Source organism: Lampetra planeri, chromosome 25 (genome assembly GCF_965212315.1).
Source record: "Lampetra planeri chromosome 25, kcLamPlan1.2.h2, whole genome shotgun sequence".
Taxonomy (NCBI): domain Eukaryota; kingdom Metazoa; phylum Chordata; class Hyperoartia; order Petromyzontiformes; family Petromyzontidae; genus Lampetra; species Lampetra planeri.
The window spans coordinates 24,677-41,932 of NC_136131.1; the positions used below are offsets into that span (position 1 = coordinate 24,677).

A 17,256-nucleotide genomic window follows, 5' to 3' on the forward strand; every position below is an offset into this window, starting at 1 on the left:
AGCAACACGTGGCACTGGCGCTGCGTGAGTACAGCGATGCTCGCGAGCGGGCGCGCCGCCTGGCTGCTGCGCGCGACGCCCTCCTCGCTGGGGCAGGGGTGGGAGCCGGAGCCGGCAGCACCGCAGGCCGCGTCGCCCCGGATGACTGCGCGATCTACGCTCGCTGGCTCGTGGGGCACCTGCGTTCTGTGCGGCTCGTCCACTCCTTCGTGCGCGTGCGTCTCCCATCTCCCGCACACTGCACGGCTAGCAGTGGACGCGCTGAGCCGGTGGTTTATGGTTCCCAGGATGCACGCGACCAACTCACCCGGAGTGCGCCCGACCCTCGTCATGTCAGAAACTAAACAGGATTGAGCCTGGATGGCGCTGGGATGAGTGACCAGGTGTTACCCGGGCGGTGTTGGATATGCACGTGGCTGCCTGTAATCCATCACTGTGTAGGCAGCGAGGGTTGGCGGATCGTACAGATGTTGCGAAATTCCCTTACTCTGGGTGTCAAGAAGGTGCCAGACCCTGGCTCGCCAGAAGGTGGAACAAATGTAGACCCCACCTGTTCCATTTGTGAGGAATAGAGCATTTTCCCCTCACACATATGGGCTTTGACGGGTGCTCCTGTTTCCTCCCGCATGTAAACACTTGTTCATTGGTCGATAACACCTTAATATATTAGAGGACCGCAGAGCTTGGGCAATTGTTGGTGCCAGCTCATTGCATGGCCTCCTTCCATCTTGCCTATGGTTGCTCCTTATGCCTCTGAGTTGTTCTCTGTCTACGACAGTGAGTAAATACTGTGCGGTGGTGCCGCATTATGAGTTTAAATTATTTTAGCTGCTACAGAGTTACTTTGTCCTCAGAGGGTAGTGCAACAAATGTAATTGTTGTCCTGTACTATGCAGCAATGTATATGTCCCCTGCCTTTACCAATTCACAGTGACCAGTGTGGTGAAGTATAGTCAGTCCCCCCATGGCGTTGGGAGGGGCTATTATTTAGCAGCGGCTTGAAAAAAGAGCCTGCACGTTTCCATTAATAATGACTTGAGCTTGGGCTGACTATTTATATATATAAAATAATATATATTATAAAATAATATATATAAAAATCACGAATATAAACAAAAAATTCCGCTTCACAATGACACTAGATTAGCTCTGTAAACCATGTAATTATTTTAATTTCATAAGGGTTTAAAATAAAAACCAACTGACCAATGGTCAAAAGTACGAGGATGGTAGAACTGCACTTTCGAATAAAAATGTGGGGGAAAAGTGTCAGAGTCGTTTGTAATTGATAGCTACGATCGGCCCACGGACCGTTGCGTTGTGTGCAAGGCATGGCCATCGCAGTCGACGCGTGTGGAGCGTGCAGTACTCTTCTCCCCTGTGTCACAGCTGGTGCGTTGTGCCGTGCGCTCTCCGCATGTGCAGTTCCTGCAGTGGCTCCCCGTGTCTCACGGGGTCCTCGCGGAGCCCGGGGGCTCGAAGCAAGAGGAGCCCGATGGAGGGAGCCAAGCAGAGGAGTCTCCTCCTCGGCCTGGCAGCGCCATCCAGCACAGCAGTGCGCTATGTGCGTGCGCAGGTTTACAAACAAATGTCATGACTTTGTTTTTGTATGCTTTTTGATGTTTAAGTTCATTTTTTAAATGTGGAGTACAGTAGTGGCTTGTCCTTCACTGGCTGCGTATGCACTGCTCACACGTATGTAATGCGAGCGTATGCTGGGGGATCGCCGGTTGGTGGGGTGGGCTCGCCGCCTCAGCCTCTAAGCCAACCAGGCGACATGAACCATCGGGAGTAAAGTTCAACAGCGGAGCCCGCGGGCGCTCGGGGGTGGTACTATCTGGAAAGTTCTTAAGGGGTGTGGTGAGGGGCGGAGTCTGGGTGACGCGGAAAGGGGATATAAGGGAAAGCCGGAAGGGGCTCGGGGTCAGTGGGTAAGGGCTGGAAGCGGGGCCACATCTCGGGTTTCCGCGAGCCATCGGCCACGTGGCGACGCGGAGACGGCTCTCAGCGCACCGTCTAGCAACGGTGCGCGGGAGCGGAGGAGCAAGAGGGAGAGCGGTTCAAGAGCGGGACGCCAGCTCACGCGCCGCGCCGTGGAACGGAGGAACTGAGCGGAACGCGAGCTGTCCAGCAACCGAAGAAATAAACACGGAGACACAGTCGTTTGTCGTCGACCTGATTTATTACAATTGGGGTCAGAAGTGACTCTTGACGTTGGACGACATGTCCAAACATCTCAAGAAGAAAATCCCACCTGCGCTATCTTCTGATGATGACGACTCACTCACCCAGGACCTGGCGATCCCGGGAGCGGTGGGCCCGGACGCGGCGGCTACAGTTGGCTCTTCTAAGGCGCCGGAGAAGGTTGTCGGGGCCGAGCCGTCTTTGTCCCCGGGCGCTGGCGACGGCTGGCGGCATGTGGCGGAGCAGATCGATTCGCTGCGTGCCGTCCTACTCAACCTGGTGACGCTGGTCGCGCCGTCCGCAGTGCCGGGACGTCCGCATGGAACGCTGCCGAGTGGTGACGAGCAGGGCCCCCCTCTGGGGGTCTCAGGGGGTCCCCTCGGGCAAGGATCGGCCGCCATTGCGGCCTCGGGAAGGCTGTCCGCCACTACGGCCACGGCGGCTGCCACGCGGCACGAAGACGCCATCTTGGGTGGGTCCGCGGGTGCGCAGCTGGAGTCCGCCATTTTGGCGGCGCCGTGTGGAGCGCGGGCGCGAGAGCCTGGGCCCGGTGTGGACAGCGGCACGGGGCGCAGCCATCGTCTCCCGCACATCAAAGAATTCAGAGCGGGAGGGGACTGGAGCGCTTTCACTTGGCGTTTCAATTCTGCTTTTCGTTCCGTCCAGTGGACGGAGGAGGAGGCATTGGATGCCTTGCCTACTCTCCTCTATGACATATCACTCGCAGTATTCCGCTCCATCCCTGTTGATAAGAAGGCGACATTGCAAGAGGCGTTTGCCGAAATGGCGGAAGTTTATGAGCCGCCGTCGGATACTCGTAGGAAATTTGTACAGCGTCAGCGGGGTGCAGATGAGTCTCCCATCGCCTACCGTGGCGCCTTAGTGGCGCTTGCGATGGCTGCCTACCCTGACGCTAAGCCCGACATACTCAACCCCCTCATCTTGGGCAAGATGTTGGAGCTGTCCAAGGAACTCGGCATTCCATTGCCAGTGTGTGGTCACGAGCCGCTTACTTCCCGGTTGGCCACCAAATGCTTCGACGCCCAGTTCAACTTGCGCCGCTGGGCGCAAGTGGCCGCCTGGACAGGCGACCCTGCTGTGGACGGTCAGCCGACTTGATGGGCACCGTCACGGTTCGTCTGCACCCCGGACGACGCGGGGACCGAGGACCTGGCTGCCGCTGCGGTCCACTGGGTTCCGAGGAGGAGGGCCGAGTCACGTTTGAGTGCTTCGTCGACGCCGCTCCGGGACGTCGGTGGTACCGATTGGCGAGCCGGCATGGCGTGCTTCAGGTGTGGCCGGCTGGGCCACTTCGCACGGGACTGTCGGAGTCGTCCCCGCCATCCGCCTCCTCCCGGATCCCCACCTCTGGCGACACTACCGTCGACGGGCTGTGACCCAAGCCAGGCAAGTCGGTATGCGTCAGACACCCGGCAAGTTTTGTCACCTCATGTATCCTCGGCCGCGTATGATCCGTCTGTTCGTGACTCACGGGGGGCCGCCTGCGATTCGCCTCGTACGATTACTCAGTGGAGAAAATTGGCATGTCATGTGGTGGCGGCCGCGACGGGGTCCTCTATGGTGCCGGGCTGTATTCAAGGGGTGGACGTGCGGATATTGGTGGACACCGGAGCGTCGGCCACTATCATCTTCGATGTCATTTTCCACCTTTCTATCCCCGCTTCGCGCGTGCGACCGACTTTTCATGCATGTATTGCTGCTCACGTGGGTAGTATGGGCATTGTGGGTCAGGTCGAAGCGCATGTTTCCATTTGGAACGTTGCGGCATCGGGAACGGTCTTAATTTCCAGTTCATTGGCAGTGCGTTGTTTATTGGGTACCGATTTTCTCTGTAAAATGCCGGTTAAGATCCTCGTTGATCAGGGCTGCATTGAGCTGCCTGCGCGACATAAGATATTTTTTTTGCCATCCCCATTGAGTCATCCTTTGCTGTGCGTTGCGGTGCAGGCGCTTGTTGATGTCTCCGGGCTCCCAAATGCTCGTCCCGTTGCGGTACCGGAAGCAATTCCGCAGGATGGACGCGGTGGCGGGCGTGCTGCTGTCCCCATCTAACACCGCTATCAAGGGTCTTGCTCTGGTGTGGGCCCAGACGATCGTCCGGCCCGGTCAACCCTCGTTTTTGCAAGTTTTGAACGGGGTGTCGGAAGGCGTTTTGGTCGCTGCCGGTCCAGTCCTGGCTCATGCCACTACCGCGTTTACGGTCCACAATGGGAATCAACGGCAGGGGTTGGCGGCGGCGATTGAGTCTCGTGGAACATCGGACGATCGTTGGATCGCCGAGTTGTGTCAGGAAAATTCGTCTTTGACCACGCACCAACGAAGTGCTATTGTCTGATTATTCCGACGTTTTCAGCAAGAACAATTTCGACCTGTTGTCCCATCACATTGATACTGGGGAGGCAAGCCCTATATGAATGAATCCGCACCAGCTAAGTCCCTCAGGGAGGGACCATGTATGCAGCGCGGTGGATGACATGCTGGCCGCGGTTATTTCTCCGTCTAATAACCCGTGGGGCGCTCCTGTTGTACTCGTAAAGAAAAAGGATGGTAGCCTTCGATTCTGCATTGATTTCCGGAAGCTTAATAAGGTTTTGGTGGCGGACGCGTACCCTCTGCCACGGATGGATGACTCCATCGATGCCCTGTCGGGGGCACAATACTTTTCCACCCTCGATCTCTCTTCTGGATTTTGGCAACTGCCCCTCGACGATTCGTCAAAGGAAAAGACGGCGTTCCGTACGCCTCAGGGGTTATTCCAGTTTAACTGCCTTCCCATGGGACTGAACGCCGCTCCCGCCACGTTCCAGCGGTTGATGGAACTAGTGTTGACCGGGTTACAATGGGACACGTGTCTGATGTACTTAGACGACGTCATTGTGTTCAGTCGTACGTTCGAGGAACACCTTCAAAGATTGAAGGCTGTTTTCGACAGGATGCGTTCCACTAATCTCAAATTCAAACCTAAAAGTGCCACCTCTTGCAACGCTCCGTGCGTTATTTGGGACATATTGTCAGCTCGGACGGTGTTGCCATGGACCCGGACAAGACATCGTGCGTCCGAGACTATAAGTATCTTGGGGCCATCCTTGATTCAAAACTGAATTTTTAAGAACACATTTATTATATTGCTAAAAAGACAAAATTTAAATTGGTTTTCTATATCGACACATACACTGTTTTCCACCTATGTTCAGTTTGGAATTGATTAAAGCTACCATAATGCCTCTACTTGATTACTGTGACATCGTTTATAAATAAGCAACCAGTACTGTTCTGAAGAAGCTTGAAACAATATATCATTCGGCCTTAAGATTTGCATTGAACTTCCCATATAGGACCCACCACTGCGATCTCTACATTGGGTGAAACTTAACATCTCTTAATGATAGATGCCTTATGCATCAGATATTATTTATTTACACTGTATTAACAAAAAAAATCCGCAGATTAGCTCATGGATCTCCTTATTGTTTCGGAAAACAAATATGAGCTAAGATCTTCGCTCATTTACCAGCTTCGCATTCCTAATTGCTGTACAAATATTGGAGAAAGGGCTTTTGCTATAGATGCCCCCAGGGTCTGGAATGCTATCACAAATAGACTCCAGCTTGGATCGTTACCAACAAGACGATCACTCAAAAATGCTCTAGAGGAGTCGTACAACCATAGCTGCCACTGCTATCCTGTGGCCTGAAATTAAAAATATAGCTATAGATGACCGACGTATGAACTTATTATGTATTTTGATTATAGTGCGCTGCTACTGCTATTGTTAATCCGGCTGTTATGGATTGACTTATGCAGCTCGCGAAGGATGCTAGGTTTAGTGATGTGTGTGTCGCTATTGTCAACTTTTAATCACATTTGTTGGGAAAACTGTTACGTTGTTTACATAGCATTGTTTTAGTAAGTTTTAGAGGGGCTTGGTTTGGCCCGATTTTTTTTATTTAGTATAGATTTATACTTAAATTTTGTATCTGTATTGTATTATGATTGTTTATTGGGATCAAACACCGAAATGTAATTTTTTACACTTTCTGTACACAGCATGGACGGGTTGTGCTTTTTCTGTAGGATTTTATTGTTTATGTATGTGATGTTCAGATTTATGTACAATGGATTTTAGGTGTATCTTGTAATTTTATCGTTTGTTGCGGTTGAACCCAAATCAAGAGCCGAATGGCTCACAGGGTAAATCCTAATAAATGAAACTGAAACTGACTGGCCGACCCCCACCTCGGTTGGGGAGGTACGTTGGTTTGTCGGGTTCACGTCCTACTACTGTCGATTCGTTCCGAATTTCGCTACTATCGCTAGGCCACTGCACCTCCTTATGGCAAAGAATCAAAGGTTCAAATGGGGACCGGAGGAGGAGCAATCGTTCCGGGACCTTCGGGATCGGTTGTCAACCGCGCCGATGCTTGATTACCCCGATTTCTCCTTGCCCTTTATCCTGGACATGGATGCCAGTGATACGGGCATTGGCGCCATTCTGTCCCAGTGCAAAAATGGCGTCGAGCGCGTGGTGGCGTATGGGAGCCGCGTTCTCTCGTCGGCGGAAACCTGCCATTGTGTAACCCGTAGGGAATTATTGGCGATTGTTCATTTCATTCGCCAATATCGCCCGTACCTGTACGGCAGGAAATTCCTGGTGCGCACGGACCATGCTGCCCTGCAATATTCCTTGAAGATCGAACAGCCCTCTGGCCAGTTGTCGTGCTGGTTGGAGACATTGCAGGAATTCTCGTTTGATATACAGTACCGTAAAGGTTCTCGGCATGGTAACGCAGATGCGCTCTCCAGGTTACCGCAGGGATCCTCTTGCGCGTGCGCCTCGGGCACTAATCGGTGCACGCGCCCCCCTCAGCCCCTTCGGCCGGTCATGTCCGCGATAGCGGATTCCGCTGGCCTGCCCTGAGCCGGCTGACGGGGTGTTGAACTTGCCGCGCTCGGTATGGGTCCGCGAGCAACTGTTGGACAATTCATTGAGTTCGTTGCGAGGTCAGGCGGGCAGGCCGCGGGTGTCCTCGTCTGCGGACGATTTCCCGCAGGTGGCCTTCCGGGACGGGTTGTTGATGTGGAGGGATGATTTGTTGGGCGTTTGGTGTCTGGTGGTTCCTGTCGCGCTTCGGTACGAATTGATTCGGGTACTGCACGCCGAGAAGTTGGTATACCTCGGCGTGCAGAAAACCTTGCTCACGTTGCAGCGGGACTATTTTTGGCATGGCATGATGGCTGATGTCGCCAAGGACATTCAGGCCTGTTCCAAGTGTGCTCGTCGGAAGCCACCGAAATGGGGTTATATCCCCCCCTTTAAATCGATCCAGGTGACGCGCATTAACGAGCTTGGTGGCTCTGGACATCCTCGGACCCTTTCCCCCAACCGCCCGGGGTAATACATTTTTGTTGGTGGGTATGGAATATTTCTCGCGGTGGCGGTTGGCTTGGCTCTTGCCCGATCAGTCGGCGTTGTCTATCACGGAGGCATTTTTGTACGGGTACGTAATTGACAAGGGTGCGCCCGAACGACTGCTTACGGATCAGGGCCGCAACTTCTCATCTAAGTTGTTGCATAATGTGTGTGATGCATTGGGTACCAGGAAAGTACGTACTTCACCCTACCACCCACAAACGGATGGGATGGTTGAGCGGTTGAACCGTACCTTGTCGGCTATGCTCTGCCATATGGTTAGCGAGAAGCAGGCCGATTGAAATTTGCACATCCCTGGGGTGTTCTCCGCCAACCGGATGGCACCGCACGTGTCTACTGGTTACTCGCACTTTTTCCTCATGTATGGGCGTGAGAATGTGCCGCCCGTTGATGCGTTGATGTGCAGTTGGGGGCACGCGCTAAGGAGCCCGCGCAGACTCTCCCCGAATACGTTCGCGACACGGTTCGCCGCGTCATGGAGGCGCGGGAGGCGGCACGGATTGCCACGTTTAAAACCCAGGCCCGTAACGAGCGGTGCGCTCGGCGCTCGCAACGGGCTATGCCGTGGGCTGTAGGGGACCGGGCCTGGGTCCATTGTCCACAGGTGCCGGTGGGTACCTCTCCCAAGCTGCACAGGCCCTGGCAAGGGCCTGTGGAATTGATCGAGATATCTAGTCCTCAGTGCGCACGTATCCGGGCAGGGTCGCGCCGTTGGTATGTCCACACTTCTCGGTTGAAACCCTTCTTTGCTCCTCGCGTCGATCCGTCATCCCCAAATATTTCCTTGCCGGTGTCTGATGCGTCCGACGAGCCACCCCCCTTGCCTGTTGAACCTCCGAAGGGGCCTGTTTTGCCTTCCACAGACTCGGCAGCCCTGAGGCAACCAGACACATGTGATCCTGCACCGGCCGGGCCTTCACCTGCGGCGAGGGATGTCGATTCCGCCGCTCTTCCAACCCCGCCTGGATTGCAGTCGGCGAAGTCCCCTGCTCATGCAGGGGATGGTCCGGTGTCGCGTACCAGATCCAGATCCCTCCCCTTCCGTTGATTGTTACCGTTCCTTGTTATGCGTTGCTCTTGTTCCACTTGTCTGTTACTGTGTTACTATGTCTCTCGCATTGTGGACTTGCCTTAAATTATCCGGGACGGCTAGTCTTTTACACTGGGGGGGGGGGGGGGTGATGTAATGCGAGCGTATGCTGGGGGGTCGCCGGTTGGTGGGGTGGACTCGCCGCCTCATCCTCTAAGCCAACCAGGTGACACGAACCATTGGGGGTAAAGTTCAAGGGCGGAGCCCGCGGGCGCTAGGGGGTGGTACTATCTGGAAAGTTTTTAAGTGGTGTCTCGAGGGGCGGAGTCTGGGTGATGCGGGAAGGGGATATAAGGGAAAGCCGGAAGGGGCTCGGGGTCAGTGGGTAAGGGCTGGAAGCGGGGCCACATCTCGGGTCTCCGCGAGCCATCGGCCACGTGGCGACGCGGAGACGGCTCTCAGCGTGCCGTCTACCAATGGTGCGCGGGAGCGGAGGAGCAAGAGGGAGAGTGGCGCAAGAGCGGGACGCCAGCTCACGTGACGCGCCGCGGAACGGAGGAACTGAGCGGAACACGAGCTGTCCAGCAACCGAAGAAATAAACACGGGGACACAGTCGCTTGTCGTCGACCTGATTTATTACACGTACGTATGTGTTTTTTTCACGGTTCACTCTTGAGTGGGTGAGGTCACCGAGAGGAACGTGCATCGTCTCGAAGAAGCTGAGCTCCCCGAGCCACGGGCAGGCGAGTCAGCGAGATGCCGCACGTCGGCCTCTTAAGAGCGGCCAGTACGTGCACTCTGTACTCCTGCAGGCGTCACAACCGGGAACGCCGAGGAGCCCTCATGGGACGTGAGCCACGGGCGACACACAGAGGCCTTCATGCCTCAGCTGCTGGCGCTGCTGTCTCACTTTGCCGTGGACTGGAGCCCACCCACCCCACCTGGCGTGCCGGCCAATGGAGAGCTCCTTGCCACGGTCAGTGCTGGGGGGCGACATTGGTGACCACGCGACGTCGATACCGGCGTCCAGGGAGCACGTGTAGAACAACCGTGAAGGACGCCGGTCACTGTGTGTGTGCGTGTGTTTGTGCGTGTGTCAGTGTATGTGTGTACCATGTACCTTATGGTACATATGTGTGTACCATGTACCTTATGGTACATGGTACACACACACTGCACTCCGATCCCAGAGACAGTGGCGAACATTTGTAACGGTCCTGGGCTTCCCCTATGTCAAAGCAGTCTGTTAAAAGCATATAAGGGGGATGTTTGTCTTTGTGCGTCCCATGTACTGTACCTTTAGCCAGGTCGGTGGTAGTCCACCCAGCAGGCAAACTTTGATGAAGCCTCAGGTCCGCTTTGATACTAGGCCTCACCTTGCCGATAGCCTTAGCCGATGCCAAACACTCATGTGCGATGAAGGGCGGTCCTCAAATCGGCCAAGTTGAGTGGTCACCGTTGTTCAGCTATAGTCGTAGTACCACGCGGCAAACACACGTTCACTTTTTTGCTTTACACGTGGCCATGCAGAGCATCTGCACATTGAATACATCAAACTGGAGGCTTTCTTGATTGAAAATAGAGGCTCTCTTGAAGGAATGGCTTGGCAGCTAATAATCACTCAGAGCAGGGCTTCTCAACCTTTTTAATTCCATGGCTCAATTTCGAGCTGCTTGATCTTCACTGCACACTGAACCAAAAACTCATTGTGGGCCATGGTGGGTGGTTGGTGATTTTGGGTAGGTGGGTGGGCGGATTGGTAGGTGGAAATGCGTTAAGCTGAGAGAGAATTCACAATCCTTTGCTCACTGTATACGGCACTTGTAACGGCCCTCCTGCGCGTTCGCAACCAAGGGAGTTGAGAGGGCTGGGATGGGGGCTGACAGCTCTCTGCTGTTGTACTGCGCTGTGACCAGTGGAGAGGAGAGGGCGAGGGGTGGGGGATGGGGGCTCGATCGGCCACTGAACGGCATGGAGGAGAGGTTGTCCATTCCAGATTGTGAACAGAGAGCTTCTTTCCTTTCGTATAGTTTTGAAACTACTGCCTGGGACTTTAACCGTGGCGGCGGCACAGCGGTTGCAGAGCACTGCATTCAAGTGCAGATGACAAGAGAGTGAGGTTCACGGCACCGACATCATCGCAAACCTACCTGAATTTGTGGTGCAGACACCATGTTTGCTCCGACAGAGCTGCGTTTCTCCAACGTGAGAAATTGCACCCACCCACCTTGAGATGATTCGCATCCTCATCATCCTCTCCGGGTTGTTCCCCAGGTGTCTCAGAAGTTTGGCAGCATCTTCAAGCGGCAGGAAGAGATGAAGTGCTTCCCCGTGTACAGCCAGATGCAGCCAGGTGGGGTGGGAGCCCTTGGCACAGCTGGTGTGGCCAGAAGAAAGGAGGCAACCTGGCTCCCCTACATCAAGGTACACACATTTCTAGTACAATGTCGCATATCCAACCATCGCATATCCGCCGGGACCAATGAACAACTGCCCACACCTAGTGCTAGTGTTTGAGCAGTGGTAACTCGTTTTATATTGATGTTCACAGATCCTGAATTTTTACACATCCGCCTATTGCTCGGTCCTCAACTCGTCGGATATGCAAAATACTGCCACTGCATGCGTGTTATGGCCATGCCCATCCCTCTGATTGCAATGCGCGGTGGCATTATCGAATGCCTGTTTTTCACCGGGCATGGCGGTGCACGACTGTGATGCCAGGCTCACCGAATCACCATAGCGGGCGGCTGTGGTGCCACAGAGGCAGACTTGGCCGAACTACACTGATGTTATGACATATGGGACACTTGCGAGCTTCTGGGATGGTTTTATGCTATTTTTGTGCGTGATGGCAACAGCAGCGATCTGTTCAGGAGCGAGACGCCAATGTCGAGGTCTGCCAGCCACGACGAGAGGGCTTCAGGAGAGAGTTTGTGCAGTTTTGTGATTCCTCCTTAGTCGAATGAGCCCAGGCTATAATGATGTACTATGTGATTCATAGTTTGGGTACCATGATCAGACACCAAGTGGGAGGGGTGTTTTCGCAGATCATTGCGGGTGCACATACATCGAGTGGGACGTGTGTGCCGCAGGTGAGGCCGTGCCGGGACCCGTGGCAGGAGAGCGCCATGCAAGAGCTGAGGGAGTGCAGGCGACGGGACGAGCTGCTCCACGTGCTTTCGCAGTTCCTGCAGGTAGCTTAGCGTCGTGAGCGGCGCCCCCACACACTCAATGCCACTTCTAGGGAGCGGTCAGTACGAGAGCGAAAGAGGTGGAGGGGGGGGGTATCTGTATGTAATCATCTGAGGCAAGGTGCAATACTTAGAAATCTGCTTTGAGGCAGTGTTAACAAACATTTTCAAGAAAATGGCAACTTTAGGTCTTTGTGCACCCAGCCTATAATGGGTCTGTATGGGATAGAGTGTTTCCTCCTTGCACGCACGTGTTTTTTCCGGGTGCTCCAGTTTTCTCCCACATTTTACACTCAATAATTGGCTGATGAAACCTAAATAACTAATCGCAGACCTTGAGCAGTTGTTGGTGCCAGCTAATTGCGTGGCTACCTTCCCACTTGTCTGTGGTTCCTGGCGCCTCTGACTCATTCTCTGTCTTTGAGAGTGAGCGAATACTGTGCACATTACAAGTTGAAATAATAATAATAATTATTATTATTATTAAGTGTGGTATGCATGTGTAGACTGTGGAGTGCAAGTTGCTGATAAGCTATATTGTTAGCCTGGAGTCTGGCTTAGAGCACATGCAAGGTACGCGTGTGGCTTTGTTTTTCAGATTTCAAATGCAGAGAGGGTGATGCAGGTGCTAAAGAAGCATGCAGCCACCATGCACAGGCTGGAGGTGACGGGGCTTTTGCAAGCGACTGACAGCTCCCACTTCTGGAGCGAGATTTATGGCAGCCCGGCTCTCTATCAGGTGAATCCAGACACAGCCCTTATGATATTCCTGCAAGAGATATCTCCAGGAACTAAATCCCAATGTCGAAATCAGTTAGCCACAACCATACCTCCAATTAGCACGGTACATACACAACAAGAGGGTTGCAGGAGAGAGTTTGTGTAATTTTGCTACTACTTCGTTAAAGGAGTGCAGACTACAGTGGTTGACTATATGTTCCATAGTTTGGGTACCATGTACGTATGTATGTTGAACTTCTTTCACACCGTGCGTAGCCAACCATGCTAATTGGAGGTGCGGGCGAAGGTAACAAACTAAATGCAAACAAGTAAACCCGTAAAAACCAAGTTTTTCACTATAAATCCTTTATATGCGTGGCGGCTAGAGTCCTCTCGTCCTCTGGCTTGAGATGGCTGCCACCTATGGGTCAGATGATTGTCTGCCACCATCAAGCAATTGGTAATTAAATATTTAATTTGTTTTCCCTAAACAGTGTAAAATTTTGGAATATTTTTTTTCACGAAAATTAATTGTCACACACAACGAGTCTGTGTGGAAAATGTCAGCTCGATTGGATCACGGGAAGTGGGTTAAAAAACGACCGAAAGATTTGCACGGTCGTAAGCACGCAAGCAAGCACGCAAGCAAGCAAGCGAACTTAATATAAAGGATTTAAAAATGGCTACAATCGCCATTGCTAAAATTACAGAAATGTGGCTTGTCTTTAAGTTTCCATTTATGAAGAAGGAACAGAGATTAAGTCCAGGAATCATCATCATTATCGATAGTTTGGAATTCCCGATGGTGATAATACCTGCAGACCAAAGCTTTTCATGCTGTGATGCAACTATGCTTCATGATCATGAATACTTGACTTTCTGAGAAGGTTCATTCACAAAGAATAAACAAATTTAAACTCATTTGGTGGGGACATGGCGTAGCAGTAAGCATATTTGCTGCTTGTTACAGAGGGTCACGGTTCGAATCCAGCGGTCACCCTGATTAAGACTGCGGGTGTAGTAACCGTAATAACACTACGTGCCGTCTACTTCACAGTGGACGTTAACAGATCCTGCGACATCATTCACAAGAATAGGCTGTTGTTTGTCAGCGTCAGTGTGCAAATTTGCCAAAACACTGTGTAAAAAATTAGTTTTTTGTTCCTGGGTAGTAAGTGTTATTTCCTATTATTATTTGGTTCTTTCGGTTAAGTCACGTCTAAAGATAAAATAATAAATTAAATTAAATAATAGAATACGACGTTTCGATTGCAACACAAGCAATCATCATCAGGTATAATGAAATAGCGACATAATATCTAACCAGAAAACTATAGACAGACATATTAGCAGACAGATATCACAAGATACATACATAGCGAGAGCAACACAGGTGACAGAGAGGGGTGATCGTCTCTGTGGGGTGGCCTTAAATAGACAGAGGGGGGGCGGAGGCAGAGAGAGGGAGGGGGGTTAGAAAAAATTAGCATATCAATGAGTGGTCCAAAAGAAAACGTGGTGCTGCGAGTACGATGGCACAGCAAGCAAGCCTGAAAATCAGGAGAAAGACACACTAAAATTAAATAACCTAGTAAAATATCTAAATGTAATGTAATACAACACAGAGGGTCGGTCAACACACAATTAACGCATAGCCTGGTTGATTACGTATTTCAAAGATTGCTAAGTTAGAATTTAAGTGTGAACATTCTAAAGAGGACACAGGCAGATAAAACAAGTCGCCAGAGAGAGAGAAAAAAGATAAGCTTAAAACTTCCCCGTAGAAGTGGTTCAATCTTAATTTTAGAACTTTCGTGACTGCAGGAATTATTATTTGGTTCTTTCGGTTAAGTCACGTCTAAAGATAAAATAATAAATTAAATTAAATAATAGAATACGACGTTTCGATTGCAACACAAGCAATCATCATCAGGTATAATGAAATAGCGACATAATATCTAACCAGAAAACTATAGACAGACATATTAGCAGACAGATATCACAAGATACATACATAGCGAGAGCAACACAGGTGACAGAGAGGGGTGATCGTCTCTGTGGGGTGGCCTTAAATAGACAGAGGGGGGGCGGAGGCAGAGAGAGGGAGGGGGGTTAGAAAAAATTAGCATATCAATGAGTGGTCCAAAAGAAAACGTGGTGCTGCGAGTACGATGGCACAGCAAGCAAGCCTGAAAACCAGGAGAAAGACACACTAAAATTAAATAACCTAGTAAAATATCGAAATGTAATGTAATACAACACAGAGGGTCGGTCAACACACAATTAACGCATAGCCTGGTTGATTACGTATTTCAAAGATTGCTAAGTTAGAATTTAAGTGTGAACATTCTAAAGAGGACACAGGCAGATAAAACAAGTCGCCAGAGAGAGAGAAAAAAGATAAGCTTAAAACTTCCCCGTAGAAGTGGTTCAATCTTAATTTTAGAACTTTCGTGACTGCAGGAATTATTATTTGGTTCTTTCGGTTAAGTCACGTCTAAAGATAAAATAATAAATTAAATTAAATAATAGAATACGACGTTTCGATTGCAACACAAGCAATCATCATCAGGTATAATGAAATAGCGACATAATATCTAACCAGAAAACTATAGACAGACATATTAGCAGACAGATATCACAAGATACATACATAGCGAGAGCAACACAGGTGACAGAGAGGGGTGATCGTCTCTGTGGGGTGGCCTTAAATAGACAGAGGGGGGGCGGAGGCAGAGAGAGAGAGGGGGGTTAGAAAAAATTAGCATATCAATGAGTGGTCCAAAAGAAAACGTGGTGCTGCGAGTACGATGGCACAGCAAGCAAGCCTGAAAATCAGGAGAAAGACACACTAAAATTAAATAACCTAGTAAAATATCGAAATGTAATGTAATACAACACAGAGGGTCGGTCAACACACAATTAACGCATAGCCTGGTTGATTACGTATTTCAAAGATTGCTAAGTTAGAATTTAAGTGTGAACATTCTAAAGAGGACACAGGCAGATAAAACAAGTCGCCAGAGAGAGAGAAAAAAGATAAGCTTAAAACTTCCCCGTAGAAGTGGTTCAATCTTAATTTTAGAACTTTCGTGACTGCAGGAATTATTATTTGGTTCTTTCGGTTAAGTCACGTCTAAAGATAAAATAATAAATTAAATTAAATAATAGAATACGACGTTTCGATTGCAACACAAGCAATCATCATCAGGTATAATGAAATAGCGACATAATATCTAACCAGAAAACTATAGACAGACATATTAGCAGACAGATATCACAAGATACATACATAGCGAGAGCAACACAGGTGACAGAGAGGGGTGATCGTCTCTGTGGGGTGGCCTTAAATAGACAGAGGGGGGGCGGAGGCAGAGAGAGGGAGGGGGGTTAGAAAAAATTAGCATATCAATGAGTGGTCCAAAAGAAAACGTGGTGCTGCGAGTACGATGGCACAGCAAGCAAGCCTGAAAATCAGGAGAAAGACACACTAAAATTAAATAACCTAGTAAAATATCGAAATGTAATGTAATACAACACAGAGGGTCGGTCAACACACAATTAACTAGGTTATTTAATTTTAGTGTGTCCTTCTCCTGATTTTCAGGCTTGCTTGCCGTGTCATCGCACTTGCAGCACCACGTTTTGTTGTCCACTCATTGATATGCTAATTTTTTCTCTAACCCCCCTCCCTCTCTCTGCGTCCGCCCTCCTCTGTCTATTTAAGGCCACCCCACAGAGACGATCACCCCTCTCTGTCACCTGTGTTGCTCTCGCTATGTATGTATCTTGTGATATCTGTCTGCTAATATGTCTGTCTATAGTTTTCTGGTTAGATATTATGTCGCTATTTCATTATACCTGATGATGATTGCTTGTGTTGCAATCGAAACGTCGTATTCTATTATTTAATTTAATTTATTATTTTATCTTTAGACGTGACTTAACCGAAAGAACCAAATAATAATTCCTGCAGTCACGAAAGTTCTAAAATTAAGATTGAACCACTTCTACGGGGAAGTTTTAAGCTTATCTTTTTTCTCTCTCTCTGGCGACTTGTTTTATCTGCCTGTGTCCTCTTTAGAATGTTCACACTTAAATTCTAACTTAGCAATCTTTGAAATACGTAATCAACCAGGCTATGCGTTAATTGTGTGTTGACCGACCCTCTGTGTTGTATTACATTACATTTCGATATTTTACTAGGTTATTTAATTTTAGTGTGTCTTTCTCCTGATTTTCAGGCTTGCTTGCTGTGCCATCGTACTCGCAGCACCACGTTTTCTTTTGGACCACTCATTGATATGCTAATTTTTTCTAACCCCCCTCCCTCTCTCTGCCTCCGCCCCCCCTCTGTCTATTTAAGGCCACCCCACAGAGACGATCACCCCTCTCTGTCACCTGTGTTGCTCTCGCTATGTATGTATCTTGTGATATCTGTCTGCTAATATGTCTGTCTATAGTTTTCTGGTTAGATATTATGTCGCTATTTCATTATACCTGATGATGATTGCTTGTGTTGCAATCGAAACGTCGTATTCTATTATTTAATTTAATTTATTATTTTATCTTTAGACGTGACTTAACCGAAAGAACCAAATAATAATTCCTGCAGTCACGAAAGTTCTAAAATTAAGATTGAACCACTTCTACGGGGAAGTTTTAAGCTTATCTT

The 17,256-nt window shown here is 50.0% G+C and overlaps 1 protein-coding gene across 3 annotated transcripts in view; it reads left to right on the forward strand.

Moving 5' to 3' along the window:
- The window catches only part of LOC144727193 (uncharacterized), a 122,822-nt gene that overhangs the window by 6,523 nt on the left and 99,043 nt on the right, over positions 1-17,256 (forward strand). For all 3 annotated transcript variants that reach the window (XM_078605843.1, XM_078605844.1, XM_078605845.1), the window contains 6 exons: positions 3-215; positions 1,426-1,564; positions 9,480-9,643; positions 10,942-11,091; positions 11,763-11,864; positions 12,460-12,600. In XM_078605843.1, coding sequence (XP_078461969.1) covers positions 3-215; positions 1,426-1,564; positions 9,480-9,643; positions 10,942-11,091; positions 11,763-11,864; positions 12,460-12,600 — 909 coding nt within the window. The remainder of the gene's footprint in view (positions 1-2; positions 216-1,425; positions 1,565-9,479; positions 9,644-10,941; positions 11,092-11,762; positions 11,865-12,459; positions 12,601-17,256) is intronic.